The sequence below is a fragment of the Lycium barbarum genome, chromosome 6, assembly GCF_019175385.1.
Source record: "Lycium barbarum isolate Lr01 chromosome 6, ASM1917538v2, whole genome shotgun sequence".
Taxonomy (NCBI): domain Eukaryota; kingdom Viridiplantae; phylum Streptophyta; class Magnoliopsida; order Solanales; family Solanaceae; genus Lycium; species Lycium barbarum.
The window spans coordinates 135,990,515-136,010,030 of NC_083342.1; the positions used below are offsets into that span (position 1 = coordinate 135,990,515).

The window sequence follows — 19,516 nt, forward strand, 5'->3', positions numbered from 1 at the left end:
GACTCTATAATCTCCTTATCTTAGAAGCTAAGGGGAAAAAAGGGTCCATTCTTTTCGCTCAGCTTGGCAATTTAAGTGATTTGGCATGTCTATTCAGCTTTCTAATCAGATTTATATTCAGAGTAACTAGCGATAATATCAGTGATTTTAAAGTAACAAACGAGTTTAGTGAAAGAAAATTGTGAATTTGATGATCGTTTGAGAAAATATCTACTCATGTTGTTTGCTATAATTTGGGGCCTACCTAAGTTAGTGGAGGTTGGATTTGATGTTAGAGCATTACGCGCTTAAATTTGTCACATTAGTGATCAAACAGATTTGACTATCCATTTCAGCTAGGCCTAGCACATCTTATCATAAGGGACCATAAATATCTAATTGTACTGTGATAACACTAATGATCTTGACTTTTTGACAAAGCAATAAATAAGTAGATGGTGTATAATGTTTACCGGCTATTTTATTATTTGAAAAATTAAAATTTAAGACTCAGAAGACAATGACTATTTTTCAATCGAGTGGAAAAGAACTTTCAGAAAATGTAGGACATTGGCCAATTCAATCCGCTTAAAGTAACCAATATTGAATTCCATTACTCCTCAAAATTCTTCATTGTCACACCAAAGCAGTCCATCACTTTTTACTTTCCAACCTAAATTCACACTAGACCTGTATAAAGACGACGACGACAATAACAACATACCCAGTGAAATTTTACAATATGGGATTTGAAGAAGGTGAAGTATACGCAGACTTTATTCCTATCTCAGAAGGTAGGAAGGTTGTTTCCGAAAGAACCTCAACTCAAGCGAAAGCATAGCAAAAAAGGTTAGATAAGAACAAATAATTCAAAGTAGTATGGGAATGAAAGGTCAAAAGCCAAAAATCATGGTACAACAGATTGGGGAAAAAAAAAATAGTAGCTATCACAGATGAATAAAAAAATTGAAGTACCAGAAACAATAGATTGTAGCATAAAACAAAGGACAAGAAACTAAGGGGCAAAACTACGACTACTAGTGAAAAAGGGTAAGCAGGACTACCAACTCTTCTTTTATTCTAATCTGTGTCCTCCACAATCTTCTATCTAAGGTCATGTCCTCGATAAGTTGGAACTGCGTCATCTCCTGTCTAATCACCTCTCCCCAATACTTTTTCGGCCTGCCTCTACCTCTCTTGAAACCGTCCATAGCCAACCTCACACCTCCGCACTGAAGCATCAGTGTCTCTCCTCTTCACATGCCCCGAATATCTTCATTCCTAATCTTATCACTCTTAGTGTGCGCGCACATCCATCACAGCATTCTCATTTCCGCAATGTTCATCTCAAACAAAAAGTTTGGCATGCACTGGTGCTTTACAAAAAGCAACATTCTGAAATCCAACAGTTAAAGATCACCGCACACACAACTCAAATTTTGATACCTAAATGTCAATCATAACAGTGTTAACACTGTCAATAGAAGCAACAATTTGTAAGAGATAGTTCAATGACCAAGAAATCACCACAAAAGTTCGAATCTCGCTAATCTCACATTCATTGATTTAAAAATACACAGTACAATCAAGATAGAACTTTAGCTTCGACTAAAAAACAAAAAAGAAACACTATGATGTGTTCATCAAAACTTAAAGTAGGAACTTCACAAAAAGAAATACAAACTTAACAATAACGAGTGCTATGGTACAAGTCTACAAGATTCATAATTTAACAACATTGTAGCAAAAACATTAAGTTCACATGACCACACAAGCTGCAGGATTTTCATCGCTAAATGCAGTAGTATAGCGAACTTCAGTAGAACTGGCACGTGCAAGCTGGTTACTTTGATAATCATCTCTTCGCACATACCCAGCGGGAGCCTTCTTATCATACACACCCTGTGCATAGGGATGAGCAACGACGTCGTATGGGACGTATGGCCAAATCTCTGCCTTCTTCCCCGTGCGATGGGCCACACGGGACACAACTTTTTCTGGATCAACATAGCCCACTACTGTGAGCTTGTGCTGTTTGGGCTCCACTGTCACAGATGAAACTCCTTTCATTCCCTCTACGGACCTTCGCACTTTCCTCTCACAGCCTTCACAGTCCATCTTCACTTTTACCTCAACTGTCTGAAATCCATAGTTTCATAAATTAATAACAAGTTATAATTGGATAAGATTGACCAATCCATGACAGTGATTATTTTTTAAAGAAATGACTGAAAACTGGCTAATGGATGCTATTTCTACCTTATAATCTAAAACACTAGTTTGGCACATATCTTAGAGTTTAAGAGAATTTCTTCTATATATATAAGCTGTTGCTTTGATTCTGATTAAGCGAAAAAATATGAAAAATGATGCAGTCTTCGTGTAAGTATTACACGTCAACCGTAGAAGAGTTTTAACTTTTGTTTACCGGCACTGTAAGTTTTTTTTCCACCATCATATTAAAGTAACATGCAATAACTGGTATGGTAAACCAATTTGATACTAATATACAGAGTAAAGTATATACTTAACATTCTATAACCAAATGGCTTAAAATATTTCTATATTATTAGTGCAGGTACCGCGAAATCCATTTAGACCCCCAACTAATACTCCTACCATCTGAACTCTCCAAAACCACTTTTAATGTGGCACTTGGACACAATTGTTGAGTGGCAAAGTGCGTGAATTACACTGCTCCAAAAGGGCGTGAGATGTCAATTTTTTTTCCTTTATTTTTCTTCTACTCTCTAGTACGCAAGACCCCTTTCTTCTCCAGCGAACTCACAGGAGCTCCGACGACCACAATATTAAAAAACAAAACCCAGAAACTAGAAGACGGTGAAAATGATTCTAAAGAAGAGATTATAGAGAGGTATTCACGTTTTGAGAAGAGAAACACGTACAATTTTGAGTTGAAATCCTTGGATAAATCGAATCTTTTTTCATTTTTCCTTTTCATGCTCGGGGAAGAAGAAAGGGAGTAACCAAGTTGTTTAGCTTGGATTATCACGGTGAAACTGTCGGGTTGGGAGTAACTAAGTATGACAACTATACCGGTAAAGTGATTGGGGTGGAAGAGGTATGACATTGTTAATGGGTTATAGAAGGGGTTATAAAGAGATGGGAAATGGGAGGAGTGGATTTGAGAGAGAGGGGTTGGAGTTGACGTCGGACCGGCGGCAGCCATCACTGGCCGGTGGGATGGGGAAGAAGAAAAGGTGGGGATGGGAGTAGGGTGTGCGAAAATAGGATTTTACTTTTTTTTTTTTTTATGAAATAATTTTCTTATTAGTTAAATAAGTTTTATATTAGTTTTCTTTTTCTTAATTCAAAATTTAGTAATTACTTTGGGCCCACATGCCACATGTCATTGTTCCATCCGTCCTTCTGCCACATCATCAGCGTGTGAGTTGCACGCTCTTTATTTTTTGGATGGATTTTTGTGTTAAATTGGTAGAAATATCAGTTGGGGTCTAAATGAATTTCACGAACAAATTAAGTCTATTCATAACTTCAGGCAAGGTAAATGTATACTGACAAAACAAAGTAGCATTCACCTAGTCGTAAGTACAGAATCAATAAGGCAGGTCCATAAAAATACGATATGGTCCAGCCAAGGTATGTACATGTCAGTGGAGGCCCAAAGGCCATACTGAATCTGCAGCATATTTTCTGCAAATCCTTGCAAGTTGCAACACACTACCCCTTAATGGAAACATTCTACTTTTTGCTTTTGCTTTTGCAAAGTTAAGAAAAATGAGTACTTTGGTTATATCAAAAGAGACAAGTATAGTAGTAAAGAATTATTTTCAAAAAGAAAACAATAAAGGCAGTAGATGACCAGATCCTTCATAGAAAAAGGGTAACCATAGTAATAGGAGAATTACTGGAAACGAGAAGAAAGCGTGCACATGGGAACACCAACCCAAATCTATTATTAGCATGTATTAACTTTTTTTAATTTGTCATTTAGCTAGCCGTAAGACCTTTAATGAAGGGAACTCGAAATTGGAGCTATATAGGGAAAGAGACCTTTTTCAAAACCATGTTCGGAGAGACAACATTTTACTAAATGGATTTATCATCAATTATATAGACATAAAAAGATTTAACTTTGTATATACAATGTGATTTTTACGTTTAAACTAATACTGTGTGATTTTTCTGGCGAAAGGTTCAAATGAACCCCTGCCGAGCCTCCAGCTCTGTCCAGGGTGTTCGCGTCAGCTTAGACGCCCCTCAATTATTTTACAGGTTACATGTTGCTTCCAACCATGAGTCACTTTGCACCTCGAGGATTCGACAAATGGAAAAAGTTCATCTAGCATTTTTTGTTAGTACTAGTAAAATTTAAGCATTAACCTATTTCAACTTTGTACCAGATTATCCTAATTTGAGACCAATAACCAGAAAAGGTGAAGGTAAAATGCTAAACGTGTTAGTAAAAAAGGTTTAAGAAGACCCTTTTAGGATTAGTGGCAGGTACATGGAAATCAGATACAAAATCAAAAAACCGAGACAGCTAGATTTGAGATGTCAGTGGGAAAAAAATTGATTTATATTCCTTAACCACCGGCCTAAAATAAATTAATTAAATAAACATCTCATGCAGGTAACAGGAAAGAGGACCTGGAAAGCCATTTACTCCAATACTGTCTGTTTACATTAATATAGAAAAACTATTAAATGTTTCATTAGAAAGATTAAGGCCTAAATGATCCTCAAAAGTACCACAAGAATACTCCCTCCATCTCAAATTATCTATGGTAATTTTTAAAAATAATAACCTCAAATTATTTATTGTTTTTAAAGTTCATGACAAAATTACTATTTATAGGTGATGTTATAATTGTTCAAATACCAATTAAGGATCCTCCTAATTGATGTTTCTTAAGAGACATGTAAAAGAAAATCGTTATAGATAATTTGAGACGGAGAAAGTAACAAACTTGAGATTTAGCAGTCTAATTAATATTAGACTCATAAATAGCTACAGCAATCTAGCTCCATAAATAATTAGTCACTTTTTTCTGCAAACAGAATTAAAACCTAATCCTAAAGGAGGAGTAAGCTACCATTAATATAGTAAATCTTCAGAACTTACAGATTTTACACAGATCTGACCCCAAACTTGAAGAAAAAGAGAAAGCAACAAAGCCCCAAAAACTCATACGACATGGGTGTAAGAAAGAACTAAAGATAAAAAAATATTGATTAGAACTTGGATATACCTGCAATTGCCTACGTCTGTTGTGCCTGGAGTGGTCAGAGGAGCAATCAAACATATCAGAAATATGGTCAATAATACCCATTTTCCTTCTTTAATTTCTTTCTAGTTTTCAACAAATTAAGCTCTATTTATAATGTGTGTAAATGTGACAACTATTGAGATTTGAGCGTGTGTACTGATGAGAGCAAAGAAGAAAGGAAGGGTAATGATTGAAATGAGGGAAATATCTCACTAAACAACCTATGACCTATCTATGCTCTGTTGAGTTGGTAATGTTATTCTGGCAGATGACAACGAGTGATTACCAAAATAGCTTTGCTTGTCGTTATTGGCTATACCTCTTTTTATATACTGATAACTCCAAGCAGCTGTTTCAATCATTTTGTTTTGGATTTAACTTACCTATTGTCGTTTAAAATAATATTAAACTATCAATTTGTTCATTTCAAGGAGGTTTGAACCTAAATATCTTTAACCCAATCTGATATTGTAAAAAAATAATTTATACTAGCGATATAAATAACTTTAACTATTGCTTATTTCAATTTTTATTTACAGTAACATATGATATCTACTGATACTCCCTCCGTCGCAAATTATTTAGAAAATATTCATAGTAAAGACAAGATACATTTGGATAAAAAAATCCGTACTCAAAGTAAACTATCCCTTTACAATGAGAAAAGGTTCAAATATACCATCGTTACCTTAGATTCAAATATACTTCTACTGTTATATTATTGGTTCAAATATTACCCTCATCCGTTAAGTTTATCCAAGATGGACATCCAATCCTACGTGTCAGTGACATTCAATTATGTGGATGCCTTGTGGCATGTCACCTCATCCACCTTAGCCCCCTAACCCATTTTACGTCTCTCCTCTTTTTTTTTTTTTTTTTTTAAAATTATTTTATTTTATTTTATTTCAAAAGAAAATCCCAAAAGTCTACAAATGTAGCCAAAAGCTAATATGAAATGAAGAATTAACCTAATGATCAACTTAGGATTTATAGATATCCTAAGTTGATATTACAGATGACTAAACAATAACCAAATAATAAAGCAACTATAAGTGCTCCAATGTCTTATGAAATGAGCATACTGGTTACGTCTCTCCTCTATTTGTTCTTCCATCACTAAATAACGTCGTGATTATAAATAGTTGTCTAAAATAATTTGTCGTATTAGAAGTTCAAGACACAAGTAATTATGTTTTCTCTATTTTACCATTAGTAAAATTTTATCATTAATGAAGATGACACATAAATAAAGAGTATAACTTAGATATAAATAAGGGTAAAGTTAGTGAAATACCCCTCCTAATTAATACTCTCTCTGCATAAAAAAAAAAGTGTTCACTTAGCCTTTTTTTCTTGGGTCAAAAAGAGTGTCCACTTATCAAATCAAGAAAGAATTAATCTTATTTTTTCATATTTGCCCCTATTAAGTGTGATGTGATCAAATCCCAATACATATTTAATTAGGGTCAGTTTAGTCAAATTATATTTTTTTTTAGGAGATAGTATTTTCTTAAGGAGTGTGCAAATGGCTAAGTGGACACTCTTATTTTATTCGGAGGGAGTACTATTTCTCAAGGGGCATGCAAAATAAAAAAAAATGACAAATAATTTGAGACGGAGGGAGTAGTAACTTAATAAAGGGTGTTTGTTTAAACTTATAATCCGGTCAAGCTAGCTCGTAAGTTATAAGCATACTTTGATTTATCTACTTGTTTGATAAATATTCAAAGTGATTATAAGTCAAAATCAGCAAAAAGTCGTAAGTTGGTCATCCCTGTAACTTAATAAAGGGTGTTTGTTTAAACTTATAATCCGGTCAAGCTAGCTGATAAGTTATAAGCATACTTTGATTTATCTACTTGTTTGATAAATATTCAAGGTGATTATAAGCCAAAATCAGCAAAAAATCGTAAGTTGGTCATCTCTATTTTATAATTTTTTAGCTTATAACCATTTTTAGTTTGACAAATATTATTTTTTACTATTTTATGCTGAATATTTTCTTAATTCTCAAAATACTTTTTTCAAAACAAAATCTCTAGCTTCCTCTCAATTCCATTTTTGTCGTTCATCATTTTTCCCGCACAAAGATACTCCTATATTTAAGTTACTTTTTATAAAAGAATAAAGGGTATTTGAGTTATTTTATCAACATCTTTTTATCGAACACGTCAACAACTTATTAGCTGTTTTAGCACTTTTATCAAATATGTAACTATTTATTAATAAAATTAATTTCAACTTTTTTAAAAAAAATCCAGCATATAATACTTATCATCTACTTACAAATTAGCTTGTCCAAACAAGGACGGTAACTTCACATAGTCAATCGATTATTGATTAATACATAATGGATTGAAACCTACTTAAAAACGACTATTTTGCTCCCAAGGTGGCTTGTCAAGCATTTGTCAAATTCATACCACCGATTTCAGATAAGATTTGTCACTGGACACACAAACAATCCAACTCATTGAATTTTCTTTTCCTCTTTCTATTTTTTTTTTTTTTGGTAGCTCATAGTCTAAGTCTTTAAGTATATCTGAAATTGAACTTTATTAGGAGTATTTTGTAATTTTCGAATTTCAAGTCCTTTTATTTAACAGAATAGCAGAGTTTGTAACCAGCCATAACTCCAACATAGTCACAGTTTGGAGCTCCCACGTGAGCTTCAGTTATTGGGCATCTTTTTTTTTTTTTTTACTTTTTTTTATTACATAGGGGTAGAAGAAGGAGAAATGGGGGAGGGGATTACAACGTGGGGATTCGAACCTTCACCAACAAAATAAAATTTTAGATAGTCAACCAACTGAGCTAATAAATCCCTTGGCCATCTTACAAATTTTGTTACATTGAATTACGATTGACCGACCACTGTGACCCTTCGTGCCTTTTGGAGACCACTGACAGATAATTAAGGCCACGGCCCATGGCCCAAACAAATTGGGAATATCAAACTTTACTAATCGGGACTCCTTTTGCTATATTTTTTAAAAATAAAATTTTCAAGAACTATAGAAGAAACAAAGTAGAATCTAGTAGCTCAGTTGATTGAATATCTGAACTCTCACCTTATTGGTGAGGGTTCGAATCCTTACATTGTAATCCCCTTTCTCATTTCCCCTTCCTCTATCTCCATGTAATAAAAACAATTTTTTTAAAAAAAATAGAAGAAACACAAAGTATTATTCATGTTCAAATTAAGCCGTATCACCTCTTGGTTTTTTTACTGAAAGCCGAAAGGTATAGCTCAATTCTATATTTATTTGCTAGGTTTAGAAAATTAAGTTGTTATGTTACGTCAATAAATTAATGTATTGTGCATTAAATATATAGCTTTAAAGTTGACATAACTTGCTGACAACATTTCACATGCAAGTATGAAAACATATTTATTGGATTGACGACTAGTCGACATCTCCTGCCCCATTCACATTTAAATTTAAATAGTATAAAAATCCAAATCTAGAGTTTGACAGCCTTCACATCTAATTTAAGGAATTTTGTAGGTCCGGCCCGGAAGTTTCGGATCGTTGTTCTTATTTGCTTTCATGTTTTGCACTGTGTTGGGAAATGAATAGTCATTAATGTAATCGACATATGTTACTACTAAATAGTACAAAAATGCATTTGGAGTGGTCCCTCACGTCACGTATTTGTTATCTGTCCATTAACATTTTGACCCATTAATTAAGAAAAAACATTTCATAGCATCAAACATAAGGTGTATTTGACTAGATTACATGTATCTCTTTCTTAAATTAGTAATCAATGATTATATCACAGTAATTATGGTGCAGTTGAAAAAATAATAAGTAATGACTTTGTGATTTATTAAATTGATAGTTTTACCAAATATTTTTTGTTAATGACCACTAATTCGAGGAGTAAAAAATTTAAAATTATCAAAATTTAATTGGATGAGGCCCATCCAACTGGCCACTAATGCTTTTATTTGGGCTATAGTAAAACTTCCGCGGGAGTGATTAGAAATGGGCCTCGTATCCAAACTCAGAAAGCCCATAATTCTTAATACGCTTTAAGAGAGAATCGAAAGACCCAAAGCATATCATGGCAGCATAGTTTAATATACCTATTAATTGATAAAATATACTTTTGATATTACTTTCTATTGAGACCGAATGTAACCGGACCAGTTGGTTCGGACACGTCGGTGTGTCGGTAAAACCTTAGGTCGGTAGGAATCCTATTCTAGTGTAATTGTATTAGTAGTTATTTATGATGAATTTGTAATTATGATAAAATAGGATTTTAGTTGTTTTAGAATAGGATTACCTTATTAAACTAGGGCAAGGAGAAACCTTAAGAACGTTATTATAATGAATGAAAGATAGAAAAAATTCTCTCATTATTTTTGTCTCTCTAAATTCTCGTTCGTGTCTCGATTTTAACACTTTCTTTGCCTAAAAGTCATTGACGACCATGATTTACCTTCTTGAAACGCTGCTAATTAGCCGCGGAAATGTGAAAATAACATGATTAATTCAATAATTTGAAATTTGTTTAATATATGTGTTCACTATTATTTTTGTCTTATGCTCCTTTTGAAATGAAACTACTCTTGATTTCCCCTGACTCGTCTTATGGCTTGTTAAATTAATCATTCAAAGTTTCAAACGAACGGGCAACTTTGTCCATATGTACGGAAAGGACAAACACATCCTTTGTTATTTATTTACTTTTTTGCTAAGTTTTGAGCTAAAATATTAAATAAAATGATGATGTGGAGACTGAGCTTCTTGGAAACTAGGAGAAAGAAGACGAGAAGAAAAGGCACAAATTAAGGAGGTTAAGTTTGATAAGGAAATAGAACTTGTGGGCCTTGATATTGGAATTTGGAAGAAAGCAAAACCGTGTTAAATCGAAAGAAACAATGATCAGAAGGAAAGGAAAAAGAGATACTCCTTCTTGATTATTCAACTTAGACTGCTCCATATTCCAATAAATTTAGTACGTTATAAAGGACTTGATTGAAAAAGAACAGTCATTTTTAGAGGATGTAGAATTTACTGACACGTTGAGTTACAAAATGATCCATCAAGTGTTAAACAACAGACTAATACGGGTCATTCGGTTAAGAAAAAAAATTATGTAAAGATTATAATGTAAGAATTAATTTTTGTTAAATGTTTAATTTGATATACTAATAATTATTCATGAATAACTAATATTCTATTTTTATGCTACACTTTATTCCGCAAAATAATACAGAGTCTTGCATATCGTATGCTGGCATTATTTATGAAAAATGAAGTATAAAAGTAGCAAACCAAATATTATATAAACTAATGCTGGATTTAAGCAAAAATTAAATCTCCTAAAAGCCTAACCAAACCAACAAATTAAATATTGTATACAAAATACCTAATATAAATAACATGACCATTATCTCCTTTTTCAGGAAAAAGCTGAATCATAGTCAAAATTATGGGACCTCAAGCTTTGTTAGAATAGTGTGTGTTAATCAAAGTTGCACGCAAGGGATGGCTCCCAGCCTCTGGAAAAATTTCCTTTATCCTTCAAAACATAAAAAAGGACGCAACAATCAATCGTGAGACAATTCAAGTGCACGTACAAATATTAACCACAAAGAACAAATCAAAATTAAATAATTATCCTTTTCTTGATCATAACACAAGCTTTAATGATTGTAATTGTAGACGACGAAATTTTATTAAAAGTAAATTCACAAGAAATTCGAATTATATTAAATCCAAGATATATTCGTCCGAACAAATATTATGGGCTAATATAATTGGATTAATTGCTTAAGTCCAATTGGTATGGATTTAATTGAAAGACCAATTCAATTGGGCTAGCTAGTCTATCTTGTCGGACTTCACATGATGAGCCCACTCTATTAGCCCAAGGTCCATGCCACATGTCAAATGACGTGGCGTGCCAAGTCAAGTCAAGGATCAATAAAATCATGCCACGTGCATAAGTGACGCAGCATGTCAAGTCAATAGAAGAACCAATCAAATGTCGCCAAGTGTTCAAATGACATAGTTCAACCAGTCATATACAAACCCTAGCTCTCCCCTGCAACTATAAATAGGGGTCTTCACAAAGCCAAAGGGAGGAAGAAAAATACATAGAGAAGCTCTCAGCCGCAAGTCTTCCGCATACTAAGAAGTCTTCGCTCCAAGTGGTGAGCCGCAAGTTTCCATACTTCTACGTTTGTGATTAAAGCTCGCTCCGCATTCGTAGTAAAATATCAACAACAAGCGATCTGTCCATTCAAGAACAAGCAAAACCCTTGATTGACGGTCGTATCGTGAGGAGAAGAATCAGAGGATTACATCTTATTGTTTAAGATTTCATAAAGATTGTAACCCCTGCACAAATTCTTGAAATCAAATACTATTCTTTGTCGCTATTTTTCTTGTCTTGATTATTATTTTCAGGAACGAAAGATTAGTCCTTACAAATTTGGCACGCCCAGTGGGACAATCTTTACCTCTCATCTCTTCTCTCCAATAGTCCAACTTCAAAAACACTAAGATGGCTTTCAAGAAGGTCAACTCGAAATCCGCATCCGCAAAAACTACCGGATCCAAATTCTCCGTTGCTGTTGAAAACATCCTAGATGTTACTGAGGGGAGCACCGGACCTGTCACAAGGAACCAAGCCAAATTGCTATGGCAACGAGTTCCGCAAGCACAGCCTGAATCTGCTGTCGTCTTTGGTTCGTCTTCCGCAAACACCACAGAAGAAGGGGAGAATGTCGCCAAAATGGTGGAGAGGGTTCTCGCCCAACTTAGTTTATCTAAGCCCAAGAAATCCATCAGGCAAGCTGACGATGACGTCTTGAGCACTGGATCTACTCCGCATAACATGTCTGCATCCTATGTTCGCGAAAATCCGTGTTATTCTTCTTCATCTATGATGGTGATGCATGCGATGATGACCAATACTTCAACTGTTGAAGAACAACTCGCGAACTTGACAAAGGCAATTGGAGACTTGACCAAATATGTGCAAGATCAAGATAATCGAATTGTCAAGTTGACAGACAGGTTTGATAGTGTGATGGAGGGGGATTCGAATCATGCCCCTGGAAAACGTCCGCAAGCACAAGAAAGGATTGAATCTCCCGCAAAACAAGTGGAACATGCTTCAGAAATCCAAGTTTCCTCTGAAGCGATGATTCCAATCAATCAAATAAAGGAGTTCATCATGGGGACCATCAAGGATAAATATGATGTTTCCGCAAAATCATCCCTTACATATGCGAAGCCGTACACTGCAAGGATTGATAGCTTGAAGATGCCTGCCGGTTATCAACCCCCAAAATTTCAGCAGTTTGATGGCAAGGGAAATCCGAAGCAACATGTGGCACACTTCATTGAAACATGCAACAACGCTGGAACATATGGTGATTGCCTTGCCAAACAGTTTGTTCGTTCCCTTAAAGGTTATGCTTTTGATTGGTACACAGACCTTGAGTCTGGTTCCATTGATAGTTGGGAGCAAATGGAGCAGGAGTTTCTCAACCGCTTCTATAGCACAAGACGCACCGTAAGCATGGTGGAACTTACAAACACTCGCCAGCGAAAGGAAGAACCAGTTATTGACTTCATCAATCGATGGAGGCATGCAAGTCTAAACTGCAAAGATAGACTCAGCGAAGCTTCGGGAATAGAGATGTGCATTCAAGGTATGCACTGGGGTCTCACCTATATCTTGCAAGGCATAAAGCCTAAGACTTTTGAAGAATTGGCCACTCGTGCTCATGACATGGAGTTAAGCATGGCGTCAGTCGGAAGTGAAGCGCCGCCGGTCTACGAATCCCGCAAAGGTAAAGACAAGCAAGAAGTAAAGAAAGTGGTGAGATATTTTTCCAAGACCGAAAACAAAGAATCCATGAACGTTAATGTTGCACCTGTGAAGTTCACCACTAAAGTAAGCAAGAAGCAGAGCGTGAAGTCAACTTCTTTGGAGGATAGAGCGAACAGAAAACCAACTTTGAAGGAGATGCAAGAGAAGGATTATCCATTCCTTGATTCAGACGTTTCTGCAATCTTTGATGAACTTCTTGGGCTGAAACTTTTTGAGTTACCCGAGATGAAGCGGCCGAATGAAGCAGGGAGAACTGATGAACTGAATTATTGCAAGTACCACCGATTGATCGGCCACCCTATAGAGAAATGATTTGTCTTCAAGGATAAAGTTATGGAGCTAGCCCGCGAAGGAAAGATTTCACTTGAAGATGAGAAAGAAAGTGCAAATCAAGTTGGTGTCACAATTAGCTCACTCGATCCAGTCATGACCTGCAACTTTGTTGAAGGATATGGAGAGAAAGACATCCCGAACATATGTCTGGCAGGAATGATTAAGTTTGGAGACTTCGAACCAGTTAATGTGAATGAAATGTTTTATTTTCTTACATCGAGCAATATTGTGTCAGTAGAAGGAGGACCGTCTGAAGAAGACGAAGACCAAAGTGGTCATCTTGATGATGGGGGTTGGACTTTCGTAACTCGTCGCAAGCACCGCAAAACAGGTTCGCGAAAGGATTCAGTGAAACGACAAACTAAGGGAAAGAAGGTGAGTAAACCTGAAACAAAAAATCCAGCTAAGCACCCAAAGAAGGAGAAAATAGGAGGGCGGTACTACCAAGAACCACGTCGTCCAATAACATTAGAAGAATACTTGCCAAGTTGGTTTCACACCAAATTCGTCATTGATGATGTAAAAGCTTCATGTTGTACCGTTGATGGGAAGGAAGCGAAAAACGTGACCTCGTCATGTCCATCATCAGAAGACTCTGCAAAGTCATCTCCTGAAGTCATAGATGCGTGCATGGCCAAAATCACATTCACCGATGATGACCTTCTACTCGGCGACATACCTCATAATCGCCCTTTATTAATGATTGGGTTTACACGTGAGCAAAAGGTGAACAGAATCCTAATCGATGGTGGATCTGGAGTTAACATCCTTCCTATTCACACAATGAAGGAGCTTGAAATCGCAATGGAGGATCTTTCCGCAAGTCGTTTGATGATCCAAGGATTCAACCAAGGGGGACAAAGAGCCATAGGAGCTGTCAAAATAGACCTCACCATCGGCGAGTTGCAATCCAGCACGTGGTTGCATGTGATCGATGCAAGGACTTCATATAACATCTTGCTCGGTAGGCCTTGGGTACATGAGAACAAGGTGATCCCCTCTACCTACCACCAGTGTTTGAAGTATCATGAAGACGGAGTTGAAAAGAAGATTATGGCCGATGATAATCCCTTCACTGAAGCTGAAGCACACTTTGCTGATGCCAAGTTCTACTTAAAGAAATGTGCCGCAAAAGTTGATGAAGTTGCGATAAAAGATAATGCTGAGTTTATGAACCAAAATGCAAAGGTGACTGCTTGTAAGGAGAAGGCAGCAGTTAAGGAAGATCAAAGGTCCTTCGATGTCAATAAGTTGCCCAACACAAATGGCGCTTCTTCGAGTAAGAAAGTGACTTCTGTTCTTCGTTATTCTCCAAAGGCCAAAAAGGACGAGGGAAACATGTTGGGAGGACTAACCCTTCCTATCAAGCAGATCGACACAATAATGTCATCTACGAAATTACTCGGAAAATTTGTGGCTAGCAGATCGCTACAAAATGAAGCACTCCCTACGAGGCGTACAGGTGAAGGTTTCGATCCAAATGCTTACAAACTACTCGCAAAGGCTGGATACAATCCTTGCGAACCATCAAAATTAGGGAAGCTTCCGATGGAACCTGCGGCGAGGCAAAAACGTGAAGGTTTGGGGTATAAACAACCCCCACCAGTTCGCATCTCCATAAGAAGGGCAAGTAATAACTACATCACTGCAGAAGAGGAACCTCTTGCTTCTAACAAAAGGCCGTCTGTCTTCGATCGACTGGGAAAGTCGACCGCAAGCGTTTCTGTATTTGAGAGGTTAGGACCAATGAAGAATGGAAGCAAGATTCGGAGAAACCACAAGTGTATGAAATCATCAGTTTTTCCCAAATGTCAAAATATCTCCAAAGATTTCCGAAGTCTGATCCCTTCTAGGATGAGGCGGCAAACGGGTCTTGTGGTCTCATGTGGAGAAGTGCTAAAAGCAAAGTCGCATGTTGTGGTCTACACCAAGGAGCGGGATGAAGATAAAGAAAGTGTTGGCTCTTCATATCACGTTGCTGTACAAGATGAAAGGGATACTTTATCTCCAATAAGGGTTGGTGAAGAGTTGGAGGATGTTTCTTGGTGTTACCATATATCTGTCGATGATGGCGAACCTCAAGAAGATGAAGACGCTAAGGATGCTCCGCCCGAATTTGAAGAAGGGGTAAAAACGACAGTCGACGCATTGAAAGAAATCAACCTTGGCACTGATGAAGATCAAAGGCCTACTTATGTAAATTCTTTACTTGCAGTCGATGAAGAGAGTGCTTATGTTGAATTACTTAAAGAGTATAAGGATGTATTTGCCTGGAGTTACAAAGAGATGCCTGGCTTAGACCCTAAAGTTGCGGTCCATCATCTCGCTATCAAGAATGGCACACGTCCTATCAAACAAGCACAGCGACGTTTCAGGCCCGAATTGGTTCCCTTGATCGAAAATGAAGTTAACAAGCTTATTGAGGCTGGTTTCATTCGCGAAGTTAAGTTCCCCACATGGATTTCGAGCATTGTCCCTGTGAGAAAGAAGAATGGACAAATTCGAGTATGTGTTGACTTTAGGGATCTCAACAATGCATGCCATAAGGATGAATTTCCACTTCCCATTGCTGAGCTTATGATTGATGCCACTACTGGATACGAGGCGATGTCCTTCATGGACGGCTCATCTGGTTATAACCAGATCCGCATGTCACCTAAGGATGAAGAGCTTACCGCATTCCGCACTCCTAAAGGTATTTATTGCTACAAAGTAATGCCTTTTGGCTTGAAGAATGCTGGAGCAACATACCAAAGAGCTATGCAAAATATCTTCGACAACATGCTTCACAAAAACGTCGAGTGTTATGTTGACGATCTGGTGGTAAAATCAAGAAAAAAGAGTGATCACTTTCAAGACCTGAGAATGGTGTTTGACCTACTACGAAGGCACCAACTCAAAATGAATCCTTTGAAGTGTGCATTTGGGGTTACCTCCGGAAAATTCCTTGGCTTTGTCGTTCGACATCGGGGGATAGAAATTGATCAAGCCAAAGTAGATTCAATCGTGAAGATGGCCGAGCCAAGAAACATCCATGAGTTGAAAAGTCTGCAAGGGAAGCTGGCGTATCTTAGGAGATTCATCTCAAATCTAGCAGGGAAATGTCAACCGTTCAATCGTCTCATGAAGAAAGGTGCTCCTTTCGAATGGGACCAAGCTTGTGCCAACGCCTTTGAGAGCATCAAAACTTACTTGACCAAACCTCCAGTTCTAGCGGCTCCTGTGCCTGGAAAGCCATTGATACTATACATATCGGCACAAGAAAGTTCAGTTGGAGCACTCTTAGCCCAAGAGCATAGCAAAGGGAAGGAAAATGCCCTTTACTACTTGAGTAGGATGATGACGCCAAATGAGTTGAAGTATTCGCCGATTGAAAAGTTGTGTCTGGCCTTAGTCTTCTCGATTCAGAAGATGAAACACTACTTTCAAGCCCATGTAGTTCGTCTTATTTCCAAAGCAAACCCCATCAAATTTGTGATGTCGAAACCTGTCCTTAGCGACCGACTAGCAAGGTGGTATCTCTAATTTCAACAATTTGAGATTGTGTACGTTCCTCAAAAAGCTGTGAAAGGACAAGCATTGGCGGATTTTCTAGCAGACCATCCGATACCCGATGACTGGGAATTAACTGATGAACTACCCGATGAGGATGCGATGGTCATTGAGATTCAACGGCCTTGGAAGATGTATTTTGATGGTGCTGCACATTGCGAAGGAGCTGGCGCTGGTGTGATATTTGTCACTTCTCAGGGGGAGGTCTTACCGTATTCCTTCACTTTAACACAATGTTGCTCTAACAATGTTGCAGAATATCAGGCACTCATACTTGGGCTTGAAATGGCTGTTGATATGAAGCAGTTATAATTACAAGTCTTTGGAGATTCTGAATTGGTAATCAATCAATTGTTGGGTACCTACGAGGTCAAAAAGCCAGAATTGCGTCCCTATCATCACTATGCACAAAAATTAATTGGGTGGCTCGGCAACGTAACTCTCCAACACGTGCCAAGAAAGGAAAATAAGAAAGCTGATGCTTTGGATACTTTGGCTTCAACATTAACTTTTCCTGACCAAGCGCAAATCACTATCTGCCAGAAATGGATAGTACCGCCAGAGGACGATGAGGATGAAGAAAGCAAACTCGAGCTTCTTGTGGCCGTTACTGAAGCTGAGAAAGTCGATTGGCGACAAACCATGATCGATTACATGTGTTATAGCATTCTTCCAGAAGATCCAAAAAGAAAGACCGAAATTCGTCGTCGTGCCCCTCGCTTCCTTTACTACAAAGATACTTTGTACCGTAGATCGTTCGAGGGAGTTCTCTTGCATTGTCTGGGGAAAGAAGAAGTGACTCAAGCTATGCTAGAATCCCACTCTGGAGTTTGTGGATCACATCAAGCTGGGCCAAAACTGCACTTTCATATAAAAAGGATGGGGTATTATTGGCCAACAATGGTGAAAGATTGTTTGGACAATGCGCGAAGTTGCAAAGCATGCAAATTTTATACACCAACCTCCTGAGGTGTTACATCCAACTGTTGCATCTTGGCCATTTGACGCTTGGGGGCTAGACGTGGTTGGACCGCTACCGAAATCTTCTGGTGGCCACTTGTACATCTTAGCTGCAACGGATTACTTTTCAAAATGGGCTGAGGCTGTCGCCCTCAAAGAAGTAAAAAAGGAGAATGTGGCAAACTTCATTCGAGTAAACATCATCTATCGTTTTGGCATTCCTAGTTATATCATAACAGATAATGGCAAGCCGTTCTCCAACAAATTGATGACTAAGATTTGCGAGCTTTTTGGCTTCAAGCAACGAAACTCGTCTATGTATTATGCTGCTGCAAATGGACTAGCTGAAGCATTTAACAAGACCTTGTGCAACTTGTTAAAGAATTTCGTCTCCAAGTCTAAAAGAGATTGGCATGATAGAATGGAAGAAGCTCTTTGGGCATACCGAACGACTCATCGCACACCAACTCAAGCAACTCCTTATTCTCTTGTTTACGGAGCTGAAGCGGTCCTTCCACTTGAACGCCAAATACCTTCATTGCGGCTCGCTATCCAAGAAGGGCTCACTGAAGAAGAAAATGCTCGTCTACGCTTTGAAGAGTTAGAGGCCCTTGATGAGAAAAGGCTAGAAGCTCAGCAAAGCCTTGAATGTTATCAAGCTCGTCTTTCCCGTGCTTTCAATAAAAAGGTTCGCCTGAGGTCCTTCCAAGTTGGTGATCAAGTCCTGGCGGTAAGAAGACCTATTATCATATCTCATAAATCTGGAAGCAAGTTCACTTCAAAGTGGATGGGCCATATGTTGTCCAAGAAGCCTATACAAGTGGTGCTTACAAGCTTATAGATGCAGATGGCTTGCGGATCGGTCCCATCAACGGGAAATTCTTGAAGATGTACTATCCTTGAAGCAAGATGATACTCCTGGCCCGTATGAGTTTAAACTGTGTACGGCCCCAAAAAAAAAAAAAAAAAAAAAAGTCCGCTAGGTTGAAAACCTCGAAAGAGGCGGCCTAGGCAAAATTTAGGACAAACAAAAAATGTCCGCTAGGTTGAAAACCTCGAAAGGGGCGGCCTAGGAAAAAGTTAGGACAAAAAAAATAAAAAAAATCGGAACTACGAAATGACTTGATCCTCTTCACCGAGGTACGTAGGCGCTTAGAGTTTCATTCTAAGTTCAGTCGCACCAAAAAAAAAATCCTTCTTTCTTGCTCAGAACTACGAAATGACTTGATCCTCTTCACTGAGGTACATAGGCGCTTAGAGTTTCATTCTAAGTTCAGTCGCATAAAAAAAATCCTTCTTTCTTGTTCGGAACTACGAAATGATTTGATCCTCTTTACCGAGCGAGGAGACAAACATAACTGGAAAGAAGAAGACAATTCACAGCAAGTGAGAACATTTTATAGGTTCATGCTTGAAAGAATTTGATACATCAATGATTTGAAAGAAAGGATGGAAATATCTATACAACATCCCGTACAAAATATCTAAGCTATTCGTGATGGCAGTTGAAGCCGAAAATGATTGCAGTTTGTTTTAAACGCTTCTGTCAAGTCGACACTATTTCTTCAAAGAAT

At 37.5% G+C, this 19,516-nt stretch overlaps 1 protein-coding gene across 1 annotated transcript; it reads right to left on the bottom strand.

The window, feature by feature from the left end:
• Nucleotides 1–1,522: 1,522 nt before the first annotated feature.
• On the bottom strand, nucleotides 1,523–5,529 carry LOC132599330 (heavy metal-associated isoprenylated plant protein 26-like). Its single transcript, XM_060312653.1, has 2 exons — nucleotides 5,214–5,529; nucleotides 1,523–2,118 (listed from the first exon to the last, which is right to left on the bottom strand). Exons 1-2 carry the CDS (start codon nucleotides 5,292–5,294, stop codon nucleotides 1,738–1,740), a joined length of 462 nt encoding a protein of 153 aa, XP_060168636.1. The 5' UTR covers nucleotides 5,295–5,529; the 3' UTR covers nucleotides 1,523–1,737.
• Between the last annotated feature and the right edge of the window lie 13,987 nt (nucleotides 5,530–19,516).